The 22,800-nt window shown below is 39.5% G+C and overlaps 2 protein-coding genes across 2 annotated transcripts; both read right to left on the bottom strand.

Annotated features, from left to right (window-relative positions):
* Positions 1-101: 101 nt before the first annotated feature.
* LOC125229861 lies at positions 102-1,875 on the bottom strand. The gene is made up of 3 exons (XM_048134799.1): positions 1,780-1,875; positions 870-1,569; positions 102-118 (listed from the first exon to the last, which is right to left on the bottom strand). The coding sequence occupies exons 1-3, from the start codon at positions 1,873-1,875 to the stop codon at positions 102-104; spliced, it is 813 nt and encodes a 270-aa protein (XP_047990756.1).
* Positions 1,876-9,248: 7,373 nt separating this feature from the next.
* LOC125229724 (circadian clock-controlled protein daywake-like) lies at positions 9,249-22,477 on the bottom strand. Its single transcript, XM_048134648.1, has 5 exons — positions 22,320-22,477; positions 20,417-20,651; positions 12,759-12,889; positions 10,061-10,210; positions 9,249-9,619 (listed from the first exon to the last, which is right to left on the bottom strand). Exons 1-5 carry the CDS (start codon positions 22,378-22,380, stop codon positions 9,468-9,470), a joined length of 729 nt encoding a protein of 242 aa, XP_047990605.1. The 5' UTR covers positions 22,381-22,477; the 3' UTR covers positions 9,249-9,467.
* Between the last annotated feature and the right edge of the window lie 323 nt (positions 22,478-22,800).

Genomic DNA, 22,800 nt, shown 5'->3' with positions numbered 1-22,800 from the left:
AAAACAAGGTTCGCGTAAACCAATCGCTTCAAAATTACATTTTCAATAGGTAAACATGGTGCTACTTTATCGAAGTGGTGCTTTGTGATTATGTCAAAAGTTCAAATGGCCATATGTACTGAAACACGTCATACAATACACGTGCGAAAGGGAAATTCGTAACCCGTGTCGATTTAGAACACGACCGAATTTCGAACTCCCTCTTTTCCGCACTTGTATCGTCACATTTTGCTTAGTAACTTCGATGGCCGCGTCAGTTAGTTGACTAATTAGCTTCCTCTTGAATTAACTTCTATTATTAGTTCCAAGTTTAGTTGGCGTCTCTAGGACGGAGTGACTAAGAAGCCATTCGTGAATATCACGTTCGATCATAGTATTTACGATGCACATTGAATGAATGAATGAATGAATAAGTACTTACTTGGGAGGATAGTTCACATGTATGGTTACATTCATCATCATCAGGCCTTGTACATCTTTACAGATGATTCAAGCAGCGTCTCAGATCTAGGGACAGCGGCGCTTGTGGCTATATAACCCGATTCGTGATCGGCACAACCTACCACATCTGTCACAAATAAAACTAGAATTAGTCCCTATCTCTACACGAGCGCGATCCTCGTTATGCCTTATTGCCCGTTTTCGGGCTAAGTTTTGAAACCAGGACCTGTCATGGGTTTCAAGACCTCTTAAAAGGCTGGCCCTCCACTCGACGCGGTTTGCTGCTAGGTCTTCCCACGAGTTAAAATCTATGTTAAAGGCTACCATATCGCGCTTTACACAGTCCTTAAAGCGGAGGAGTGGGCGTCCTACATTGCGCTTGCCTGATGCGAGTTGGCACAGCATAGTCCGTCTGGGCAAACGAGTACTGTCCATACGCTGCACATGGCCCAGCCACCGCAAGCGTCTCTGCTTTAGGAGCGCGGTAATACTAGGCAGCTGAGCGATGTCCAGCACACTTTCGTTGGTGACCCTATCTTTCCATGTTATGTCGAGTATACTCCGAAGACAGCGCATGTGGAAGGTGTTCAGTCTTCGTTCCTGATTAGCGTACGACGTCCAAGTTTCGGCCCCGTACAAGAGCACGCTTAAGACACAAGTTTGGTAGACAGTCATCTTGGTCTTCGTCGTAAGGTGTTTGTTGTTCCATACTCTTGCACGCAGCCTACCGAACGTCGTGGCCGCCTTGCCGATGCGAATATTGACCTCTGCATCAAGCGAAAGGTTGCTCGACACGGTCGACCCTAAGTAGCAGAACTTATCGACTACATCCAAGGGTACGCCTTCCAGCGAGATGGACGGCTGGAATGTGTAACCCTGCGCTAGAATTACTGTCTTCTTCGTATTTATGGACATGGAAAATAAGCCACAAGCGTAGGCAAATTTGTCCAGCAGGACTTGGAGCTCATGAGGTGTTTCGGCAACAAATGCTGCGTCATCGGCAAAAAGCATGCTATCAAGAAATAAATCTTCGCGGTTACGTCGAGCTTTCAGAAGTTGAGCATTCAGCAACTTACCGTCTGCTCTAGTATGAAGGTGGATTCCCTGCAGAGTGTCACCAAAGGCAATCTTTAGTAACAGGGAAAAGAATATGCCGAATAACGTTGGCGCTAAAACGCAGCCCTGCCGAACCCCTCTTCGCATCTCAAATGTGTCCGACTGCAGTCCGCTAAAGACAATGGAACCTTTCATACCATCGTGAAAGGCTTTTACAAGACTCAACAGCTTTGGGGGACATCCTATTTTCTCTAGTGCCATATACAGACCCTCCCTGCTTACCGTGTCGAAGGCCTTGTTCAGGTCGACGAACGCGATCATCAGGGGAGTGTTCTGCTCGCGGCACTTCTCTTGAAGTTGCCGGAGGGTAAAAATCATGTCCGTAGTTGAACGCTGGGAACGAAAACCACACTGCGCTTCAGGATATACGCGCTCAGCGAGTTTTTGCAATTTGGTAAGGACTACTCTTGCAAAAAGTTTGCCGACGATGCTTAATAGGGAGATACCCCGGTAGCAGTTACAATCGCCGCGGTCACCTTTCCCTTTGTACAAGGTCACGATATTTGCATCACGCATATCCTGAGGCAGAACCTCCTCCCCCCAGCATTTTCCCAGGAAATTATGCAGTATGGGCAATGTGCACTTGAGTTTTAGTATTTCGGTGAGAACACCATCCATCCCAGGACTCTTGCCCGACTTAAGCCTCAACGCGGCCTCACGAAGATCTCCTACTGTGGGAAGACTATCGAGCTCGGTCAGTACAGGTAGATTCGGAATTAAATCCACTGCTACAGGACTGATTTCGACTGGTCGTGAATAAAGCTCAGTGTAGTGCTCAACCCATCGATTGAGTTGGCGACTATTATCGGTGATAACAGTGCCATCAATCTCTTTAAGAGGAGCTGTCTTCTTTTGTACAGGGCCTAGGGCCGTCTTAATCCCAACATAAACACCACGGAAGTTGCCTATGGATGCGCAGTCTTGGATACTTTTGCACAGATTTGTCCAGTAGGCATTAGCGATCTGGCGACATGTTCGCTGCAGTGATGATTTGGCTGAGCAGAACGCAGCACGAGTTGTATCGTTGGGGTTAAGACGATATTGAAGCGCAGATTGGCGTTTTGAGTCAATTAACGGCTGGAGTGTTTGTAAATTATCGGAAAACCAGTCCGGTACTTTTTTCTTAGACAATCCGAAAACCTCACTAGCTCTGTCAGTGAGGATGGCTTTAATGGACTCCCATTCCACTTCCACGGTTGCATCCACATCCCATGCCGCTACCTCGTCTTTTATCAGTGAACTAAAAGCTTCCACTAGTTCAGGGTCTTTAATTTTGGTGACATCTAACTTATTCTTTCCTGGAGTTTTTGACGAGTGAATTTTCTTGGCGGATAAGTTAACCTTGCAGACAACTAAGGAGTGGTCAGTGTCGCATTGTGCACTGTGAAAGGACCTTGTGTGAATAATTTCCTTAAGGTTGCTCTTTTTGGTCAGAATCAAGTCCAGTTGGTGCCAGTGACCAGACCGGGGATGTTTCCATGAGACTTTACGCACCGCTTTGCCTTTAAAATAGGTATTGGTAACACACAGGAAGTAGTTTGTACAGAATTCCAACAGTCTTGGACCGTTTTCGTTCTGTTTTCCCACTCCGTGACTGCCGAGACAAGCGGGCCAAGCGGTGTTGTCTTGCCCAACACGGGCATTAAAGTCACCCAGAAGATAAAGTCGATCCCCTGCCGGCACGCTGCGCACTACAGAGCTCAGATCATCATAGAAGGCGTCTTTAGACTCTGTCGTCGAGGTGAGTGTCGGAGCATAGGCGGAAATGAGGGTAATAAAACCACTTTTTGTGTGAAGTCGTAAGACCATAATGCGTTCCGAAACACCTCGAGGTGATTCAATAGACTTGATGAGACTATTGTGAACGGCAAAGCCCACACCGTGCTCGCGACGTTCACTGGAGCTCTTGCCTTTCCAGAAGAAGGTGTAATTGAGTTCCCGCAGAGAGCCCTCGTCAGGAAGCCTGGTTTCTTGTAACGCACAGATGGATATTTTAAGACGCGCTAGTTCCAGATCCACAACAGCTGTTTTACGCAGTTCTTGTGCGAACTCAGAAATCTCCAAGTTCTCCAGGAGACCTGTCCTTAATGTTCGGACATTCCATGAACTAAAGCGCATGGAGTTGCAAGGTTTAGTGTTTCTTCTATTATGCTGTTTTATCGCGGGTGTAATAATAACACAGCATCGATTTCAGGGCTAGCCCTGTGCTCCCAACACCCTAGAGGAACAGCGACGCCGGGACGGACCAGTACCTTATTGCCTGGGGGCTGCCCAGGTTAAGCGGGCGGTAACAGGTCAGTGGGCCTACGATGGACCCTCCCACTGTCGGGAGTGACCCCTGGCACCCTCGCTCACGTCCATATGCGCGGGCTTATAACCGGTCACTGCCACTCCCCGTGTTGTTTTCCTCGCCGCATAGCGGCGGGGGTGAAGTGTCCTCTTCACAGACGCTGCATCGCCTGGGACGCTATAAGATGGCGCAGGGTTGCCCAAGACCTACGCCACCCTCTCGACCTCGCTGGCTGTATCCGCAGGAAAGGCAAGCCGATACGTGCGGAACCAGGTCGGTTGCAGGTGACTGCCGCATATTTCAGGCTAGACCCTACTTGCGCCTGACGGAGACACCAGTTCCGGGTTTAATTTTGGAGTTTTCCTTCTCCTAGACGGTTGCAAGCCAATGCTAGGAGGCCGTCTCCCCCGCTGCTTGGTTGGGAGCTGCTTATTTAATTCGCAGCTAATCTCTATATCTAGAGGCTATCCACTATTCACCACCTGTGACCCCGTCGGTAGCTTGCAGCACAGCCTCGACATGTCGATGGTTACATTATTCACGACATAATTATATTGAATGAAATAATTAATAAGTGGGAGAATAATTCAGACCGTGTATGATCAGTTGATCACATTATTCATGATGTTTGAATTTGATTGAATGAATGAATAAGTAGTGCGAGCACTAAATGGGAGTTTTCAGAAAAAAATATGAAAAAGTATTTTTTGTCAGTCATTATGTGCGTACAAATTACAATTTCAATACAATTTTATTCATCAACCAAGACAAAATGTCAGGATTTGTGAGTATTAGAATTAGGTCTTCAGCTTCTATTTTAGTAAAAACCCGAGTAATTCACCGTAGGTTTGCGTTTCCTTTAAGGCGACTGGGCAGAAATTGCTGAAGGTATTCATCCATTCTAGTCTACATGATCTAGATAAGTGGGTACCTAGCCCGATCCGCTATGATTGCGACTGTCGACTTGCGGAGAGGTACTTAGACGAGACGAGATGCAATTTTAATTCTGCATTTTCTCAAGTATTTTAATACATAAGTACACGGTGAAATAAAAAGGAGCGTTCACACTTTACATAGTGACTTGAGGTCATATTTAATGAACAAGATTTATTGTGGCACCAATGCTGAAATCGCAAAAAATATTTTGTCTGTTTCTTACATTTCGACTGTCATGATGCCGATCATTTCTATGGAACAGCCAATTTTTTTTTACGATTTCCATTGGTCCCATAATACTGTTGTTCATTATTATGTCCTCAAAAGTCACTTTGCAAAGTTTGAACGGGATTTTTTATTTCACCCTGTATAGTGAAAGCACACCTCGGACACTGGCGATCAAATATATGAAAGAGGCGCGTTCCTAGCACAGTCTAAGCTCGTGTAGGTGAACGCGTACTATGCTTCTATGTGTGAAATATGACAGGTCGACTGTTCGCGTTTTTGACAGGCGGTAACTGTGGGGTAACTAACACTTTCAGCGGGGGAGTGGTCACACTGTACGATAGTACTCTTTATTATACTGTGGTGAAAGTGGATTTGATATAATTAGGTATATTTCATTAGTAGCCCACTTTTTAACGCAAGCTTCTGAGTTTGGTCAAAATAAATAAGTTGGTACATAATTACATAATGACGTATTGGCGACCATATTCAGATTTAAAAATTTGTTAGGATTTTGTGCTGGTTTTGATATGCCTTTTAATGATCACCCACATTGATGCACGCAATGCTTAATAAGTAAAAGTTGTGGTGTCCATGGTATATCCGCGTTACAGGAGTTATATACTTCAATTAAATGGCCTGTATGACTTATGTGGCAATTGATACCTACTTGACCTGATTACCTATCAGAGTTATTTATCTACCTAAATAAATAAAAAGGTGAGAGAGAAAGTATGTATGAAGCCTTCTTGAGCTTACCGTGGGCCTCAGTCAATCTGTGTAAGAATGTCCTATAATATTTATTTATTTATGTATAAAATTTAAGAAATTTCGGAGACTAAATTATAGAGGTAGATTTTAGATAACGTTTTTGCACATACGTCTTTAATAGTTATTTGTTTTACAAGGGCGCAAAGTTGTTGTTTAAGAGGATACGGTAGCGAAAATGCTAAAATGTAAAGGAGCCCCCCTTTCAACTTGGGAATTTTAGTTAAATATACAAGTGTTATTAACTAGATTTATCGAAAAAAAATTGTCCATTAAGAACAACTCAGTCAAAAAATATTTCAAAAAAATCTTTAAAATCGAGGTTCCGCTCTCGACTCTTTCCTCCTTCAAAACTTAATCAATCGGAACGAAATTTGAGAATCTGAATAACAATGAAATAATCTATGTCGGACCGTTTCGCTTTTTTGGTTAATTGTTACCAATCTTGAGTATCACACCTTTTTTTGCGCCACAATGAAAAAGGCCGTTTTTGGAATTTTTTGATTGGCTCTAGAATCTTTAAAAAGCAGAATATCAAAAAAATCAAAACGGTCCGACACAGATAAAAATAATAACAATCTGTATTGAAAAAATCATTGCTCTATCTTCAAAAACCAGGGAGGAAATAGTCGAGAGCGTTTGTATGAAAAATTGACCCCTACCGTATCGTCTTAACCGCACGTGCCAATATTGAAGCCCAAGCAAGCGAAAGATTCCAATATTGTGACAAAAAGTGGAATCTTGAGCGTTGCGAGGGTTTCAAGGCACGAAGGTTAAACAAACTTTGCCACCGAGTGAAACACAAAATTTTTCACCACACCAACACGAACAAAATACTGACTATAAAACATCAAACTAAATCAAATCTATCAATTTATTCAATATTTATAATTCAAAATCATCATTTATAGGTAATTTCTACCAGTCAGCTCAAGATGTCAAGGTAAAATTTGTATGAAATTACTTTGCACTCTTGTGGATAAAATGCAATTTTGCTATCTGTTTTCGAATAGCAACGTAAGCCTTTATCAGTTGGTGTGGTGAAAAATACTTAACTTCGAAAAATGTAGTCTTCGAATGCAGTCTCAAGTTGTCCTCAGAGTTCAAATGCAATACAAATTTAATCTCCGGAAGATGGAGCGATTTCCCCTAAGATAACCGTAAGCACACCTCTTCTCGATTAATCTGTGGACCGGATATTACAATGCGAACGGCTTCCCGTCCCGAGTTATGAATTTCAATCAAACTCTTATTGACTTCATAGTAAAGTTAACCTAAAAAGGGAAAGATGGAAATCTTGAAAAGTTGAGGTCCCCGTAAGATAGTAGGTACCGTACCTACATAGGGTGTTTGGAAATGGCAGAGAATTGGTTATTTATTAAAGGGTTGTTGGTTTTGATCAGTCTAGCAATAGGTAAGGAAACAAGTAAGATTGAAGGTTTTGCTTGCTGCATGGGTAGCTAGGAAGCCGTCGTAGTGTTTCTTTATACGGAGCATTTTTCATTTTATCCCTCAAGAAAATAGTTATTTGTTATACAAGGGGGCAAAGTTGTATTTTAACGCCGAGTGTGGAATTGAAAAACGAGCAAGTGAAAGGATTCTATAGTTGAACCACGAGCGAAGCGAGTGATTCGAAAATAGAATCCTGAACTTGCGAGTTTTTTAACACACGAGAAGTAAAATACATTTGCACCCGAGTGTAACACAAAACTTTTCCCCTCACTACAGCGAGGAAACTACAACGCAAAAAATGCGTTTATCACTGCTTCCAGTAGTTCCACAGGTGGTAAATCATCGTCATCACTAGATTAACCCACTTTTATCAATTTCAAAGCAGGAAATTTGCCTATATTGAAGGTCAAATTACTTTACCCACTAGTGGATAAAATGCGTTTTTACCCGCTGGTATTAAAGGACAAAACACGTGTTTCCGAGCTAGTGAGGGGAAAAAGTCTTCAATCTTATGCACTACTCGAACCCATTGGATTTTGACTCATATAATTAGGAGATTAAAATTGTAAAAGACTGATCAGTGTCCTCGTCTATCCGAATATTCATCAAAGGTTAAGGCGATCTTAACGGAAGAGTTATACATATGTGATGTTAATGCTCATGTATAGTAGGTAGGTATAATATATTTTTACCACACCAACACGAATAAAATATCCAGCAATCTATTCAATATTTATGATTAAAAATAATTATTTGTAGGTAAATTCTAACAGCCAGCTCAAGGCATCAAGTTAAAATTCTTATGAAATTACTTTGCACTCTTGTGGATAAAATGCAATTTTGCTATCCGTTTTCGAATAGCAAAATTGATCTTTACCAGTTGGTGTGGTGAAATATATTTTGTTGTTTTCCATAAGCTTCCGTGCACTGTCTGTAAAATTATGAATACGGTTGCACTCGAAACTTCATTTAGCCCAAATTGCGAACTGCTGTGGTGTGCAAACGAGTTTCGTAATTTCAACTTGCGCGGACATGGAAACGCAGGCTGTTTAAATGAGATTTCCCTATGCATTACTGTTTCAAATTATTGTTTATTATCATTGTTTAAGATACCTGCACGCTGCCTGATTTTGCTCTCTTAATGACAAGGGAAAAACTGTCCGTCTATAAAATTAGGCAAAGGAATTTACGTCTAATCGGTACCTTTAAATACCTAAATAGGTATTTTGTGGAATATAGACATTTGTCATGAGTGAGTGATCTAAGTAATATACCTGCGAACCTTTAAGGGTTATTTAAGAAAAAACTGATTTGAAGAGAAAGATGTTGACTATACCTACGACACTCCTATACCTATAGATTACGACAACCGCTTACCGTACGACATCCTGTGTACTTGTACATTAGTACCTTATATGCCCCCGATTTGGCATTAAAAAGCCCTGCCTCTTTTCCAAATCCTCCCAAAAAAAGTATAATAAGTAGATAGGCATTCGGATTCTGAGCAATCGATTAAATTATTCAGCAGTTACGAGCGTTTTGTACCGATTTGCATAGAAACGAGATCAGCCAGGACAGAAGTCACAAGTCGCGACTGAGCCGAGATCCCGGTTATGCCGAGATTGGTACGAGCCTGCCTAATGCCCTGAAGAGAGAAATTTAATTTTCTACACGATGGAACTTTTCATTACAGTCGGCTAGGTGCAAGTGGTTTGAATTGCCGGGCCGAGGCACAGATCCAGTATTGTTATGCAGCTCTTATTCGTTTAAGTATAATTTATTCGGACGGAGAAGCGCCGAGATCGAGATTGAAAGGAAGCGGCGTGTTGTGTATGAAAAAACTTAGGTATATTAACCGTAGTGGGACTGGGATGTTTTCTGCCTTCCACCTGAGAAACGGGAGCTATACCTACCTACCTGTTTCAATTTGAAGAAATGATTTTTTTGTTTTTTCTTCATATGTTCAACCTAAGTTTTTTTTATAAAATTTCATAGGAATTATGAAATGAAACTGTAAAAATATTACTTAGGTAATTTTATTTACAAAATACTTAGAAACTAGATAAATCACAATTTAAATATTAACTGCTAGTGTCACACACGAAACATTATCACAGTTTCAAATGTATAAAATATTTTTATAGATAGATGTCCGCAGCGTACTGCAGTGTTCGCGGCAGGCCTTCTGGATGCACCTTAATGCTAATAACAGTAATAACTTAACAAGTACCTAATAAACTTATGGCGCGAAGAGTTGGTCAAAAGGCACATTAGAATAAAGCTTGTTTATGACCTCGTGGACCTTGCTGGCTACTGCCTGCGTGTATGGAGGACCCAGCTGCTTGATTAGGTCTTTCCAGTTGTCATTCATCACCTGGTTTATCGTTTTTCCTGTAAACAAAAGAAATATGTAAGTACCTATTGTTATTTATAATCATTCAGTATGTATAAATCACTCAAGTACCTATGTAATTAGCTGTTGCATTAATAATGTAGTACTACACCTATATATAAAGATAGTAAATACCTATAAATAAGTTTTATTTTATCGTCTAACTAAACCTAGCTACGTGCTATCTTCTAGGTTTTCAAAATCTGTATGATGGAAGCAAAGCAATATAGTACATACGTACATAGAAGAGTGTATGCGCAGCTCCTGGGAATATAATAATGTTCCAATGCTCTTATTTAAAGGTGCTAGTAACTAATGAATAAAATTCAAATAATTTGCGCCGTAGCTAACGAAACATAGCGATTTCGCCCGATCGGATGTTTATCCGTTGGAGTCCTTTACTTTTTTATATTAAAGGAACTTTACTTTATCGCACTTACCGATAGTTTCACCACCCGGTAAGTTGGTAAGATGGAAAATCACACGCCCGTACTGCTCAGTTTGCTTGGTGTCGTATGTCTCGAGATGTTCCACTCCGTTGGCGTCCTTTACTTTTCGGAGCTTGTACTTGATCACGACGTTGGTATCCACTGGAACAAAATTTAATAAGGAGGTAACAATTTGAGGCGAAGCCGAAAATTGTTATTAAGATGCCACGAGTATTTTTTGACTCAGTTAAACACCGTTGCATACAATAGTTTTTCTACGATCATGCACTTAGTTTTTAATAGTTTTCTTGAATAACTTTCGTGAAATTCACACTGTTTCCTGTATTTTGACGCAAAGGTTTGCACTGTCAGCTCATCTGCCCAAAGCCATCCCGCGCACGTGCGCAGTATCGTTATAACAATGCGTTGTCATGGTTACAGAGCCAAACAATGCGTTTTTAGTTTTTTCGATACTGCGCGCGTGCGCGGAAAGCTGGCGACGACCCTGTAAATGACTAATAACAGTTCGAGAGTAGAAAAACTATTTTTGTCAAACATGCAATGAAAATATTTTCATCACGTTTTAGGCGGAGCTACGCGAAAGAATTATAAAGGGCTAAAGGGATTTCAAATAAAAATTGAGCGTCGAGCCGGATTTTTTTACAGACAAAAGCGACATCTAGGTATTTAATAGTCATAAAAATAACTATAAGGGCTGATACAGACGGGGTGCAATGCAACCCGAATGCAAATTGTATATGTATAATACAGAGCCTAAGCAATAAATACGTTAGATAGATATATAGAATACTCTTTATTTGCACACCTTAGCAAAAGGTACAGAAAAAATATATAGTGGAGACAAAACAAATGATTGATTGGTGGACACGTTTGGTGGGGTGGATAAGTTTTTGTGGGTTTTGACATTTCAATTGATTTTTTCTTTATTTGTTTTCTATTGAGATAAGAACTACCATTTTATGTATTTACGCCACGAATTCATATATGATTCAGAATAATGATTTGCACGATTACTAATTTCTTTAAAATCAAGTACTTAGATAATTATTTGTCTTTGAAATTTTTTGTGCAGGGAAAATAAATAAAAACTGAAAAATAGAAATGACAACCAAAAGTATAAATTTTATACCATTGGTTGCCATTTGCTTTTATACTATAAAAGCAAATTTAAAAGGAGAATGGTAATTAAAATATGCACGACTATTAGATTTAATAAAAAAGTACCCATACAACTTAATAATAAGTTTTATTTACGGGCTTGGCACGAACGTCGGAGGCCGATTGCTGTTGGCATTAAACCTAACTAAAGTGTCTCTTTGCGCTTTAGGCAGATTCATGCTAATAAGTATTCATCTTTTTTTAGGAATGTGGGTCAAGAAAATGTAGACTGAATATTAGTATTACATTGCAACTAGCCGTAAAACCTGTTTCATGGTAATCTCAAGATTTTTAGTGTTAGGAATTTATTATTTATTTAATACCCTTGAATTGCCTACAAACGTTTCATTTGTTTATTAAATAAGTCCAACAGTTTGATAAAAACACTTAAATAAAAATTCCATACAATAAATATCATAACTAGGCAATTAAAAAGAAAACTAAAAATCTAAGTCTAAAGAGGCCCCTGAGGCATAGTGCCCAAGATGCTGGCAGCATTTCCTCGCTGAATTGCAATACTTATACGTTGAGCGAGGAAGCCGCCAGCTCTTTTGTCCCCCGTAGAATCAGTCAGCCGCTTCGCCAAGTCCTTGTATAAAATCTGGGCGCCCGGGCCCCACGGACCGAGGGCCTCGACGCCAAAAGCAACAAAGTTGTAATTGGCGTCGAGACCTCCGTATTTGCGTCTTTTATGTGTCTCCGCACCCTCTGCAGCCGCGCCCGCTTTCTTTGTGGTACCGTGAAGATGAGACGGGGCCAGTGTGTCCACACAGGTTGCATCCTACACCAGCACTCGTCCCATCCTCCACGGTATCAGCGACATTCCGTCGGGTCTCTTACCATTATACCGCGCTATACCGACTGGCTCTAATATTGCGGGCACGTTTACAGAGGTAAGAGACCGTCGGATAATGTCGTTGAGCGCGGCGTGACGCGATAAACGCCCCGCACTTCGCTGGCAAGAAAGGCCGTGCGTGGCGCCCCAGTCTCCACGTCGCTCCCGCAGTGGCATTTATGCGATGCACAAATTACAGCCCCTACCTGCAGCCCGACCGCCACTTATTTAATTAGGTTATAAGACTTATAAGTTGGTGGCAAACCCTTTTTGCCCTAGTGTGGTCAGTCATGTGGAAAGTCAAACCACTATAAGTGTGCAACAATTTTGACAGCCTCACTGGTGCAACTGTTGACGTTTACTTAACCCTTACAGAGGCAGGGCTATCAAAATTGATGCAAACTTATTGTGGGTGGGCTTTAGATAGGTATTATTATGCAAAAGTACCTACGCACCTAACCTTTTTTTTAATCTAGGTCATTAAGGCCGATAGTCCACTATCATATGTTTATCATAGAAATTTAGGTCTGTATGCCTCCCTTTTTCTCTAGCGTGAAGAAAAAAGACGGCATGTAGCCTATGATCATATTTCTATGATAAATATATGATAGTGAACTATCGGCCTAAGTGTCAATAGTGTCAGTACCGGCTGGCTGAATGCGCCAGGAGCGCCATAGAAAAAGTGTCAGTACTTACAGCATTTCACAGATATTTTCCCATTTCCTTTGACAGGTATGAGGACGATAGCACCATCCGTCTCGTAGTCACCCACGAAAGTCATGTTGCCAAACAGCTTCATGGATCCGGTGTTTTTCTCCAAGTTGAATCTGCAAAGAGAAACAACCTTTTTATGTCTTGTAAGGGTATCGCTTTAATTTTCAACAACAGCCGGGCTAGCACATGAGAGGCTTGCCAATATATCGTAAGATAGACTAAACGTACCTCATTAGCTCACAAATAAAGTTAGCATAAGATGGGTTAGGTACAGTCAACAACACAGCTGTGTATACAGACAAAGTGCCAAAAATATGTATACAGAACTTTATTGCCTGTACATAAAGGTGTGTATTGTAAGAGAGTCGGCCTATCAGTGGAGAGCATCCAAACATTTAAACAACGCTTTGAATCAATATTTTTTTATATTTTAGGAGCTAAGTACAACCGTTCACTCTCAATCGCTGCTTCTATATGAATGACCCATTGAAGTGTCTGTTTTCCTTGACGTTCTTATACTGTTCCAATTTTAAATCAGGGACTGCCAGTCAGCGACCATGACTGCTGTAAAAGGTTTCATTCTGAATGCGAAACCTCTTACATATCCCTCCCCCTTATGTTAGAAGCAGCCATTGTTCACAATACTACACCCTATCCTATCCTATTCTACCCTAACTACCGGTTGGCCCTACCTAAGCCAGGCCCCCCTACACACAAAAAAAAAAAAAAAAAAAAAAAAAAAAAATCTCCTAACACCCAATAGTGACAGCCTCATTCAAGGTAGCCAACATCTAACGCTCTTTGCGTGGTTGCCTAGTCCACGGTTGAGACCGCCATAATTTGGATAGTTGGACTATAGCCAAGGTCCTCGCAAATTAGTCAGATATGGACTATGGTTAGGAAAACCAATGGCAAAAACCTAACCCCTGCCCATCGACTAAACCCTTTTATTTTGAACTTTCTGACAGCTAATTGTCTGTGGCCATGACTAGATGACATTGACATGACAGCTGTTAGCAAATTCACCTAACTTCAAGTAAAAAAACAAGGCAAAACGTTTATTTCACATGAAAAAACATAATAAATTTTGAAGATGCCGATTCTTGTTGGCGGTGGCGTTGAAGTGGGGGCTTCTCATGGCCGCCAATCTTCCCGCCGCGCCGGTTGCGAAGTGAAGTGGAGCCCGATCGGCTCATGAAGATTGCTGCAGCTGCAGTGCGCTGCACGTTGGTGATGACGACGAAGTGGGGGTTGCATATGACCGCCAGCCATCTCGCCACACCGTGAACAGCTGGATCAACTGGTCATCTAGTCGGCCTTGTCTTGATACATGTAAAAGAAATGTGTATGAACATTGTTCTTTGTAGTCAGGAAATTATAAGGGTGTTGTGACGTATTACTCTATAACTTTAAACAATTATATCTATTTATTAAATATTTACAGTTTGGGGTGTGTTTTATTCCACAGTTTACATGTTTTTATATAACTTAACCTTACTGGTAGCTATAGGAAAACATTATGGAATAAATTTGAGCAATCAGTTATCAATAATTGTATAATAAATTAATAAATAAATTTCCCAAACCATGTACTGCACTCCACTATTCAAAATGCACTCTGAGCATTGGCTACTATGTACAAAATTAACCTTTTCAACACCATATGCAATTGCAAATTTTCTGTCAATTGTTATTTTACTTTATTATTTTAGCTTATTATTTTTTTATTTCTAATTCAATGTATGCGGTTGAAAAGACTAAAATTAACTTACGATGGATTACTAATGACCTATAACCTAAACCTAACCTATGGACCTAGGATAGAATTTCTTAAGTTTATCTATATGTACAATTTCTTTTCTAGCCTTTCCTTTTGACGATAGACGCTGAATGATATAGTTAACTTCAGTTAGCTTTTGGATTATTCTATAAGGGCCTTTGTACAGTCTACAAAGTTTAAGACTTCGTCCTGTTATACGTCTAGGTTTTAATACCATAACCAGGTCATTTTGGGCAAATTGCGTAAATTTAGTTTTTTTATCGTAGTATATCTTTTGCTTCGCTTGAACTTTAGCGATTCTTGCCGCTGCCAACTTCTGTAAGTCTTTTATATGGTTCGCTTTGTCTTCTAAGGTATGAGTTTCTCCCTCCTTAATATTGAGCTCCATATCCATGCTTAAGCATGGTTCTCTGCCATAAACTATGTTATACGGTGACAGTCCTGTCGATGATTGTACCGAAGCATTGTAAGAAAATATGATTTTTGGCAGATACACTGACCAATCCTTTTGATTGTCTTGGACATATTTTGACAAAGATATATTCAGAGTCTTAAAAAGCCTCTCAATTAACCCATTCGCTTTTGGATTAAATGCAGTCGTATGGCGAAGCTTAGCACCATAATCTTCTACTGTTCTTTGCACTACTTTTGATGTAAACACCGAGCCTTGATCTGTAAGAATAGATTTAACTCCGCCTAGATTGCAGAAAATGTATTCAATAAGGAACTGGGATATAACATCAGCTGTTACTCTAGGAACGGCTTTGCATATTGCATATTTACTGAGGTATTCTATTGCTCCAATTACATAACGATGGCCTTCATTGGATTTGCAGAATGGGCCTAATATATCTAATGCCACCTGTTGGCCAAAATTATTCACCTTCACATTCACGAGTGGAGCTTTTGTATGTTTCATATTTTTCTCTTGGCATTTTATGCATGATTTAATATAGTTGTCTATTTTCTTCTCCGCGTTTTCAATGTAGTAGCGTAGTTTGAATTTCTTCAGTGTTTTGAATAAGCCAAAATGTGCACCGCCCCATGCGTTGTCATGCAACTCCTGCATACAATCTGAAAATAAATTCTCAGGTAGTACTACAACATCACGTAGAGTGTTGTCGACCCATGTTTTCTTACATAATAATCCATTTTTTACATGATAGGTCTTGTAATGTCTTTCACCGTTCATTTTCTTTAAAATATTTTTACAAAACATATCTTCTTGTTGTTTTTGTTCTATGTCGCTTTTTCGAAAACTATATAGGCACAAGCCGTCTGGTTGCTCTGTGGGCTTTTCCTGCGTGTCATCATAAAGTGGATTCCGACTAAGGAAATCTGCATGAATATTATCTTTGCCCTTGCAATATACAATTTTGAAGTTCCATGGTTGTATAGCTAATGCCCATCTTGCTAAACGTCCATTCATGTCTCTGCGGGTGCGAAGCCATACCAATGCTTTGTGGTCTGTTACCACTTCAAACTCTAAGCCCCATAAATATTGTTTAAAGTATGTTATTGCCCATATTAAGCCGAGGCATTCTTTTTCAGTAATGGCATATCGTTTCTCTGCTTCACTAAGCTTTCTTGATGCAAATGCTACTGGTCTTAGTTGAGATGTTCCTTGCATGAGGCAGCATCCTAATGCTTGATCTGATGCATCAACATATAGTCTGGTAATTATGTCGTCGTCTGATGAAAAATAACTTAATATAGGAGCTTGACATATTCTTTTCTTCATTTCTTCGAACGCAGTTTGTGCCTCGGCTGTCCATACAAACTTTTTGTTTTTCTTTGTTAGTTCCGTAAGTGGTAACGTCACTTGGGCAAATCCTGATATAAATTTCCTATAGTATGAAAACAGTCCCAATGTCGATCTCAGTTCTTTCAAGTTTCTTGGTGGTTTTGCTTCTCGCATTGCTTTGACCCTTTCCTCTACCGGTTCAATTCCTTGTGCAGATACAGTATGTCCGAGGATTGTTAATTTCGTATAGCCGATCTTGCATTTTGTTGGCTTCAGTGTAAGATTTGCCTTTTGAAACTTCCTTAGCACTTGTTCTAAGGCCAATAGGAATTCTTTGAAGGTTTTTGCATACACTATTATGTTGTCTACATAAACCAGTACTGATTTGTATTTTAGCTCTGCTAGTACTGTATCCATAGCTCGCTGAAATACCGCCTGCGACGTCTTCAGGCCGAAAGGAAGAGTTTTGAAGGAATATAACCCTGACTGAGTAATAAAACTTGTTTTTTCTTTTCCTTTTCCAAGTCTTAATTGCCAATAACCAGAATTGAGGTCTAATTCTGCGAAATATCTTGCTCCTTCTAGGCATGCAAGTAGTTCCTCAATCTTTGGTATTGGGTAAGCATCGGCTTTTATTTTCTTATTTAACGCCCTGAAATCGATGCAAAAACGTGGTTTTCCATCCGATTTTTCTACAATCACGACTGGTGAAGAATACGGACTTTGTGATCGTTCAATAATGTCATTTTTTAACATTTCTTGCACTTGTTCTTCAATTAATTCTCTTTGTTTCGCTGAAGTCCTGTAAGGTGGTCTGTGGACCGGGATTTCATCTGTAGTCTCAATGTCGATTAAATAACCATTGTAGGCTCCTAGATTTGATGCACAGTAAGCAAATCTATCTTCATAATTGTGTAGCAAGCTCTTGAGTTGTTGGATTTGGGTATGTGTTAAATTTTCATTTACCTTTATGGAGTTGATGTCTTCCGTAATACTAAATAATTCTCTGTGTTGGTTTAATTGAAGATCGCCATCCTTGATTATGGGTATGTCCCCTGATTTCTGGATGATGACAGCGTTTACTGAAGTATCCTTTGTTGGCGATTCGTTATTTGTTTGAGAAAGCCATATTTCGATTTCTTGACGGCGTAATAGTGGTGAAGCAAACTTATTTAGTAATATTGCTTGTCCCGTTTCGTAATTAATATCTGCCTTGTAATCTTCTGCGAAGTCAGTACCCAAAATGAACTGGTCACGTGGTAAGTTCAATACCTGAAATGTATATGTAAAAACTGCGCTTCCAAAAACGATATTTAGCCTTATAGTTCCTAATGGTTGAAGGAGCGCGTTATTTACTAATGTTAATAACGTATTACTTTCGTTATTATATTTTAAGTTTAATTTATTAATTATTGATAAACTTATGCATGAAGCCTCGGCTCCGGTATCCATTAGCGCTAAATAATTCCTGCTATAAAATGATATTAACGTATAACCAGTTAGTCTGGATTTGCCTGTATGTATGTCGGAGCGTAGGGCATTCAACGGCGCGGTGCTCCGTTGCCACGTCGCTGGTCGTCGTTTGGGTTTTCGTTTCTTGACTGCCGCGGTGTGAATCCACCTCTCGGAGATTGCCCCTGTGGCTGGTATCGGCCCCTGCCGCCGTAGTATTGGCTGCGATATTGTGGTTGACGTAAGGTTGAGTCTCTGAAATTATAACGAGTTTGGGTACCACGCATTGGCGTTATGTGTGGGTCGGGAATCTGACTTTCATTTGCGTTGCTTGCTGACGTTGTTGTTGGTGGAATTGGCGATGGTATTGGTGTATGATATGATGGAGCTGACGTTGACGCAATTGGCGTTGACGCCCCTGTTATTGTATAGGAGCTACATAGTGTTTCCTTATCAGGTATTGTGGTTGGCAATGAAATTGAAACACTTTCAGTGAGTGGTATATTTAACTGAGGGGATTTGTCGGCTTCAAAAATGTCTACGTATTGCCAAACTGCTTTCCGCAAATCCTCTTTTGTTTGTGCCTGTATTGTCGCAAAATACATTTTGTATTTCTCACTGGTATTTCTCTGGAAGTGTTTTATAAATGTCTCATTGTTTATGCCCGTCGCTTTGGTGGCTAAAGCATCCAGAGCATAGTAATAGTCTAACGGCGACTCATGAGGTGCTTGTGTTCTATAATAAAATGCCTGTGCATAATTGACGCGTGATGGAAATTCCTTTTTGAGCTTGTCATATATGTCATCAAGGGATGCAAAGTTGTTGAAATTTGCTTTGTAAAATTGCAAAGCTGGTCCGCTTAAATATGCCGCAATTGCATACTTATTTTGTTCCTCCTTATATTTTTTTACTTGAGAAACAATTTTGTACTGGATGATGAAATCTTCAACGTCCGTTGTTCCGTTGAATTTTTCCAATTCCATGTTAATGTCTATTTTGCACAGCTATGTTCTAACTACTGAATGGGTGACACTGAATATTAGATAATAAGAAATATATCACCCGGAATAGCTCTTCGTATCGGCGACGATGGTCACTTTGTTTTCCTTCTTCTTAAAGCGCGTTTGTCTTATCGCTTGGCATGCGCTTCCTCGCGCTGTGAGGTCGGGGTTCGTTGTCTGAAAACTCTGAAACCGAAACTAGGGGAAACTTTCAGACGTTAGTGCCTCCACCATGTAAGAGAGTCGGCCTATCAGTGGAGAGCATCCAAACATTTAAACAACGCTTTGAATCAATATTTTTTTATATTTTAGGAGCTAAGTACAACCGTTCACTCTCAATCGCTGCTTCTATATGAATGACCCATTGAAGTGTCTGTTTTCCTTGACGTTCTTATACTGTTCCAATTTTAAATCAGGGACTGCCAGTCAGCGACCATGACTGCTGTAAAAGGTTTCATTCTGAATGCGAAACCTCTTACAGTATACATATTTTTGGCACTTTGTCTGTATACACAGCTGTGTTGTTGACTGTACTACGGGTAGACTTATGTTGGCCACAGAATAGATAACAGTACCTACTGCGGAAGACTCACTGTATTTACACCTATTACCTCCCTACTTCAAAAACCTTGAAGACGCGTCTCTCCTGTGCTAGATCCACGGATATTATTTGTGGTTCACTATCTTAGTCCCCGTTGAAGAAGATATACAACTTTTAAACAAGAAAGATAAACAAAGTATGACGCACACCGTGGATACTGGTTTATATTAGTGATACAGAAAAGTCCACTAAAAAATAGGCTGTCGTCAAGAATCTGTCTACAAAACTTGTTTGCTATAAAATAAAATATCTATTAAAACATTCAACGACATTCGAACTCTGCTGATGTGTTTGGAAGAAAGGTTGGAAGGAAGGAAGGAAGGAGGAAGGAAGAAGGAAGGAGGAAGAAAGGAAATATTGTGGTAAATATTTAAAAGAAAACTGTTCAACTGTCTTGTTTTCAAAAATAAATAATATAATGGTCCCATGGACCGTAATTTGAAACTCCAACCAACTCGCTTAGGTTAATAAAGTTGTATATTATATAAACCAACATTTTTATCGAATGCTCTGATGTGTCAATAAATGGAGTGTTATTACTACTCATTACAAATAACCGGATTGCCTTGCACGGCGACCATATACGTACATTTGCATTTCATGGTTTATTTACGAGGCGGCCTTTGGAATATTTTGACCAAAGTGTTGCACATCCGACTTACAAGGACTTTTTGTTAGCAAATGTAACTTAAGTATTTGGATTAATTATCTACCTCTACTTGCATATAATAATGATAAGATAATTAGATATTTATATTTCCAGACCCGACTCGAACTTTAATATCTTTCAAATATTAGATCTAGGTACGATATGCACCTGATCATGATGATAGTAAGGACATTTTTGTTTGAAGAAACGTCACTATTGATACGGACAGATAATATCACAATGACGTCTTATTCATCCTAGTATTAAAGCAGACTAACATTAGTGCGTAAAATACATGGTGTTAATTGATAGTGGCAATAGATATTAAAGCTATGAATAGATACGAATTGTTGTTAGTTTAGTAAAAGCTGAAACCCATTAATTATAATTAATATTTCTTTAAAAACACATACTTGACTTCACGAATCTCCATTTTCTTGAGCCCCTTCAAAACTAAGTTTTTGCTCGTAATGATGAAAGTTCCCGCATTGGCCTTAATGTCATTGAGTGGTAGAGGGTCGATGGGCTCCAGATCGAACTCCGGGATGCCCTTTCCGAACTCTGATTGGATCCTTCTAGCCTCCGCCGTGACGCAATCCGTCAGCTCGTTGGTGGGCAGGCTTCGCGAGCATGGTGTAATGTAAGATGCTGTAACAAAATGTTTGTTAAAAAAACTAGGTTTTATTACATTTGCTGACTACCTATCTAATCCAAACATATTCTAGTATTAAAGGTCTCATTTGTAATGTACAAAAGTACACAACGAATGTGAAATTAAAGTCTCAACTTAACGAAGCTTTCTTAAGCGAAATTATTGGATTATAGTTCTGCAGCTGACTGTACTATTGTCGGCCAAACGACTGCCGTTGAAAGGTTCTGTCGGAGAATCATGCGTCGGTCAAAAGTTTTTTCGGAGAGTAGTTACTCCGATGAAAAAGTCAGTCGTCAAACGTCTATCATTCGCAGTTGAAAAGTTATGTCGACGAAACGCTCATATAATAGTTATGTCGATGATCAATCCAGCGACGAAAACGCTGTAGGAGATAGATTGTAGAATCGTTGTTGAGACTACACCTCAGAAGCGTTACTTTGGTCGACATAACCATTTAATGAATTGTATAGTATTGCGGTTACGATATTTTATCAAGAAATGCATAGCATCTTTGCATACAAGCTTCGAGCAGTCAACATTCTATACCTTTTCTCCGCAGTGAACTGTACCCAATTTAGAAATGAGAGAGCCTAACCATATGTAGTCCCTTCACTCAATATTGGATTGCTAAGCGCGGCATTAAGTGAGCAATACCTATTTAGGCGCCCACGAGTCTTAGGCTGCAATCGGGTCGACAAGGGTCACCGGATTAATTTATTTCCACGCTACAAGGAAGTGCTCTGTTAGCTTCCCTCTTTGTTTCTGACCGACAAAGTGATTCCTAAATTGGAAGAGATAATAGCTCCCAAGGAAGACAGCCCTTCTGAAGTTAACGCCCTATACAAAGGAAATGACACAGCCGAAGGCGGATGGCTGAAACTTTTCTTAACCTTTTAGGATAAAGGGGCCGAGAACCTATTGAAAACGATGCTTAGGGAATACCGATAACATCATACTTATTGGCTTTTAGATGCGACAAGAGATAAATTAATAGTTACAATGTTAATGTCGTTACAAAACTGGAATTTTGCATTAAAATATAGGTATAGTTTTATGTTCTGTGGTTGTAGCTCTTGTTTCATGTTTATATGAAATCTTTTATTACAGACTTCTTAGTTATATATATTTCTTTCAAATATAATACATACAAGTGTACACACAACATTTCCGTTCAATCGCACATCGTGAAATTGGTCGTGAGATTTGATTACTGAAAGACGAGGCGGCGAACGGAAATAAAATAAATAATCGTAGATGCGGGTACTCGTATTATGCAAGGAAGACTATATACCGTACAAAATATTGCCCTATATTTTTGTATAAAAACCCGGTTAAGAAATAAACATAAAAAAATATTTTCTATAAAAAAACATGCGTCGACGAAGTACAGTTTAGATTGATATAAGAAAAAAGCTTAACGACTTACCTATTATATATTTCCAAATACTAATAATGCTACGATATATATTCGGTATCTAATACCTTCACGAAAGACCCACTAAGAGATTAATTGTATAAAAAGCTCTTTTTATCTTAAGCATACGTATATTCTAATGCACACAGTATTTTGTTGTTTATTTATGTCTGACATTGAACTAGTTGTACTATTGTGTAGTCAACGTAAAGGATCATATAACTATCATAAATTTAAAAATATCACTTACGTAAATTAGCTGCTCTTGAGCCAATTATGCAGATTACACAAAAAAATAACACCAACTTCATTTTAAACGTGTTACCCTCGCGAAAAGTTCTTGCACAATGCGTCAAAATATCACTGTTCCCCTCTTTTATGTCGACAAATCAACCGCTTATTATAAACAAATTGTGACGCCTCCTATGACGTAAATAAACAAGATTAATATTTCTCCTATTCTATAAAGAATATTCTATAATGTGTATGTTGGTTGTTATATAAAGTTCAGATCGGGCAAAAAATAGGAAAATTCTGCGAACAATTAATATAAGTTCTAAGTATTGACGTTTATACATTGAACGATATTAATAACCTCATTTAATTATGTCTCTGGCGAAAATAAGACGCAAAGCAAAAAAAAAAACAGATTAGGTACTTTATACTTACGGAAAATTTCACAAGTACCTGCATAAATATTTATATGAATTAATTACTTTAGTAGGTACCTG

Source organism: Leguminivora glycinivorella, chromosome 9 (assembly GCF_023078275.1).
Source record: "Leguminivora glycinivorella isolate SPB_JAAS2020 chromosome 9, LegGlyc_1.1, whole genome shotgun sequence".
Taxonomy (NCBI): Eukaryota; Metazoa; Arthropoda; class Insecta; order Lepidoptera; family Tortricidae; genus Leguminivora; species Leguminivora glycinivorella.
The sequence above is the reverse complement of the archived record's forward strand: the minus strand, read 5'-3'. Positions and strand labels throughout refer to the sequence as shown.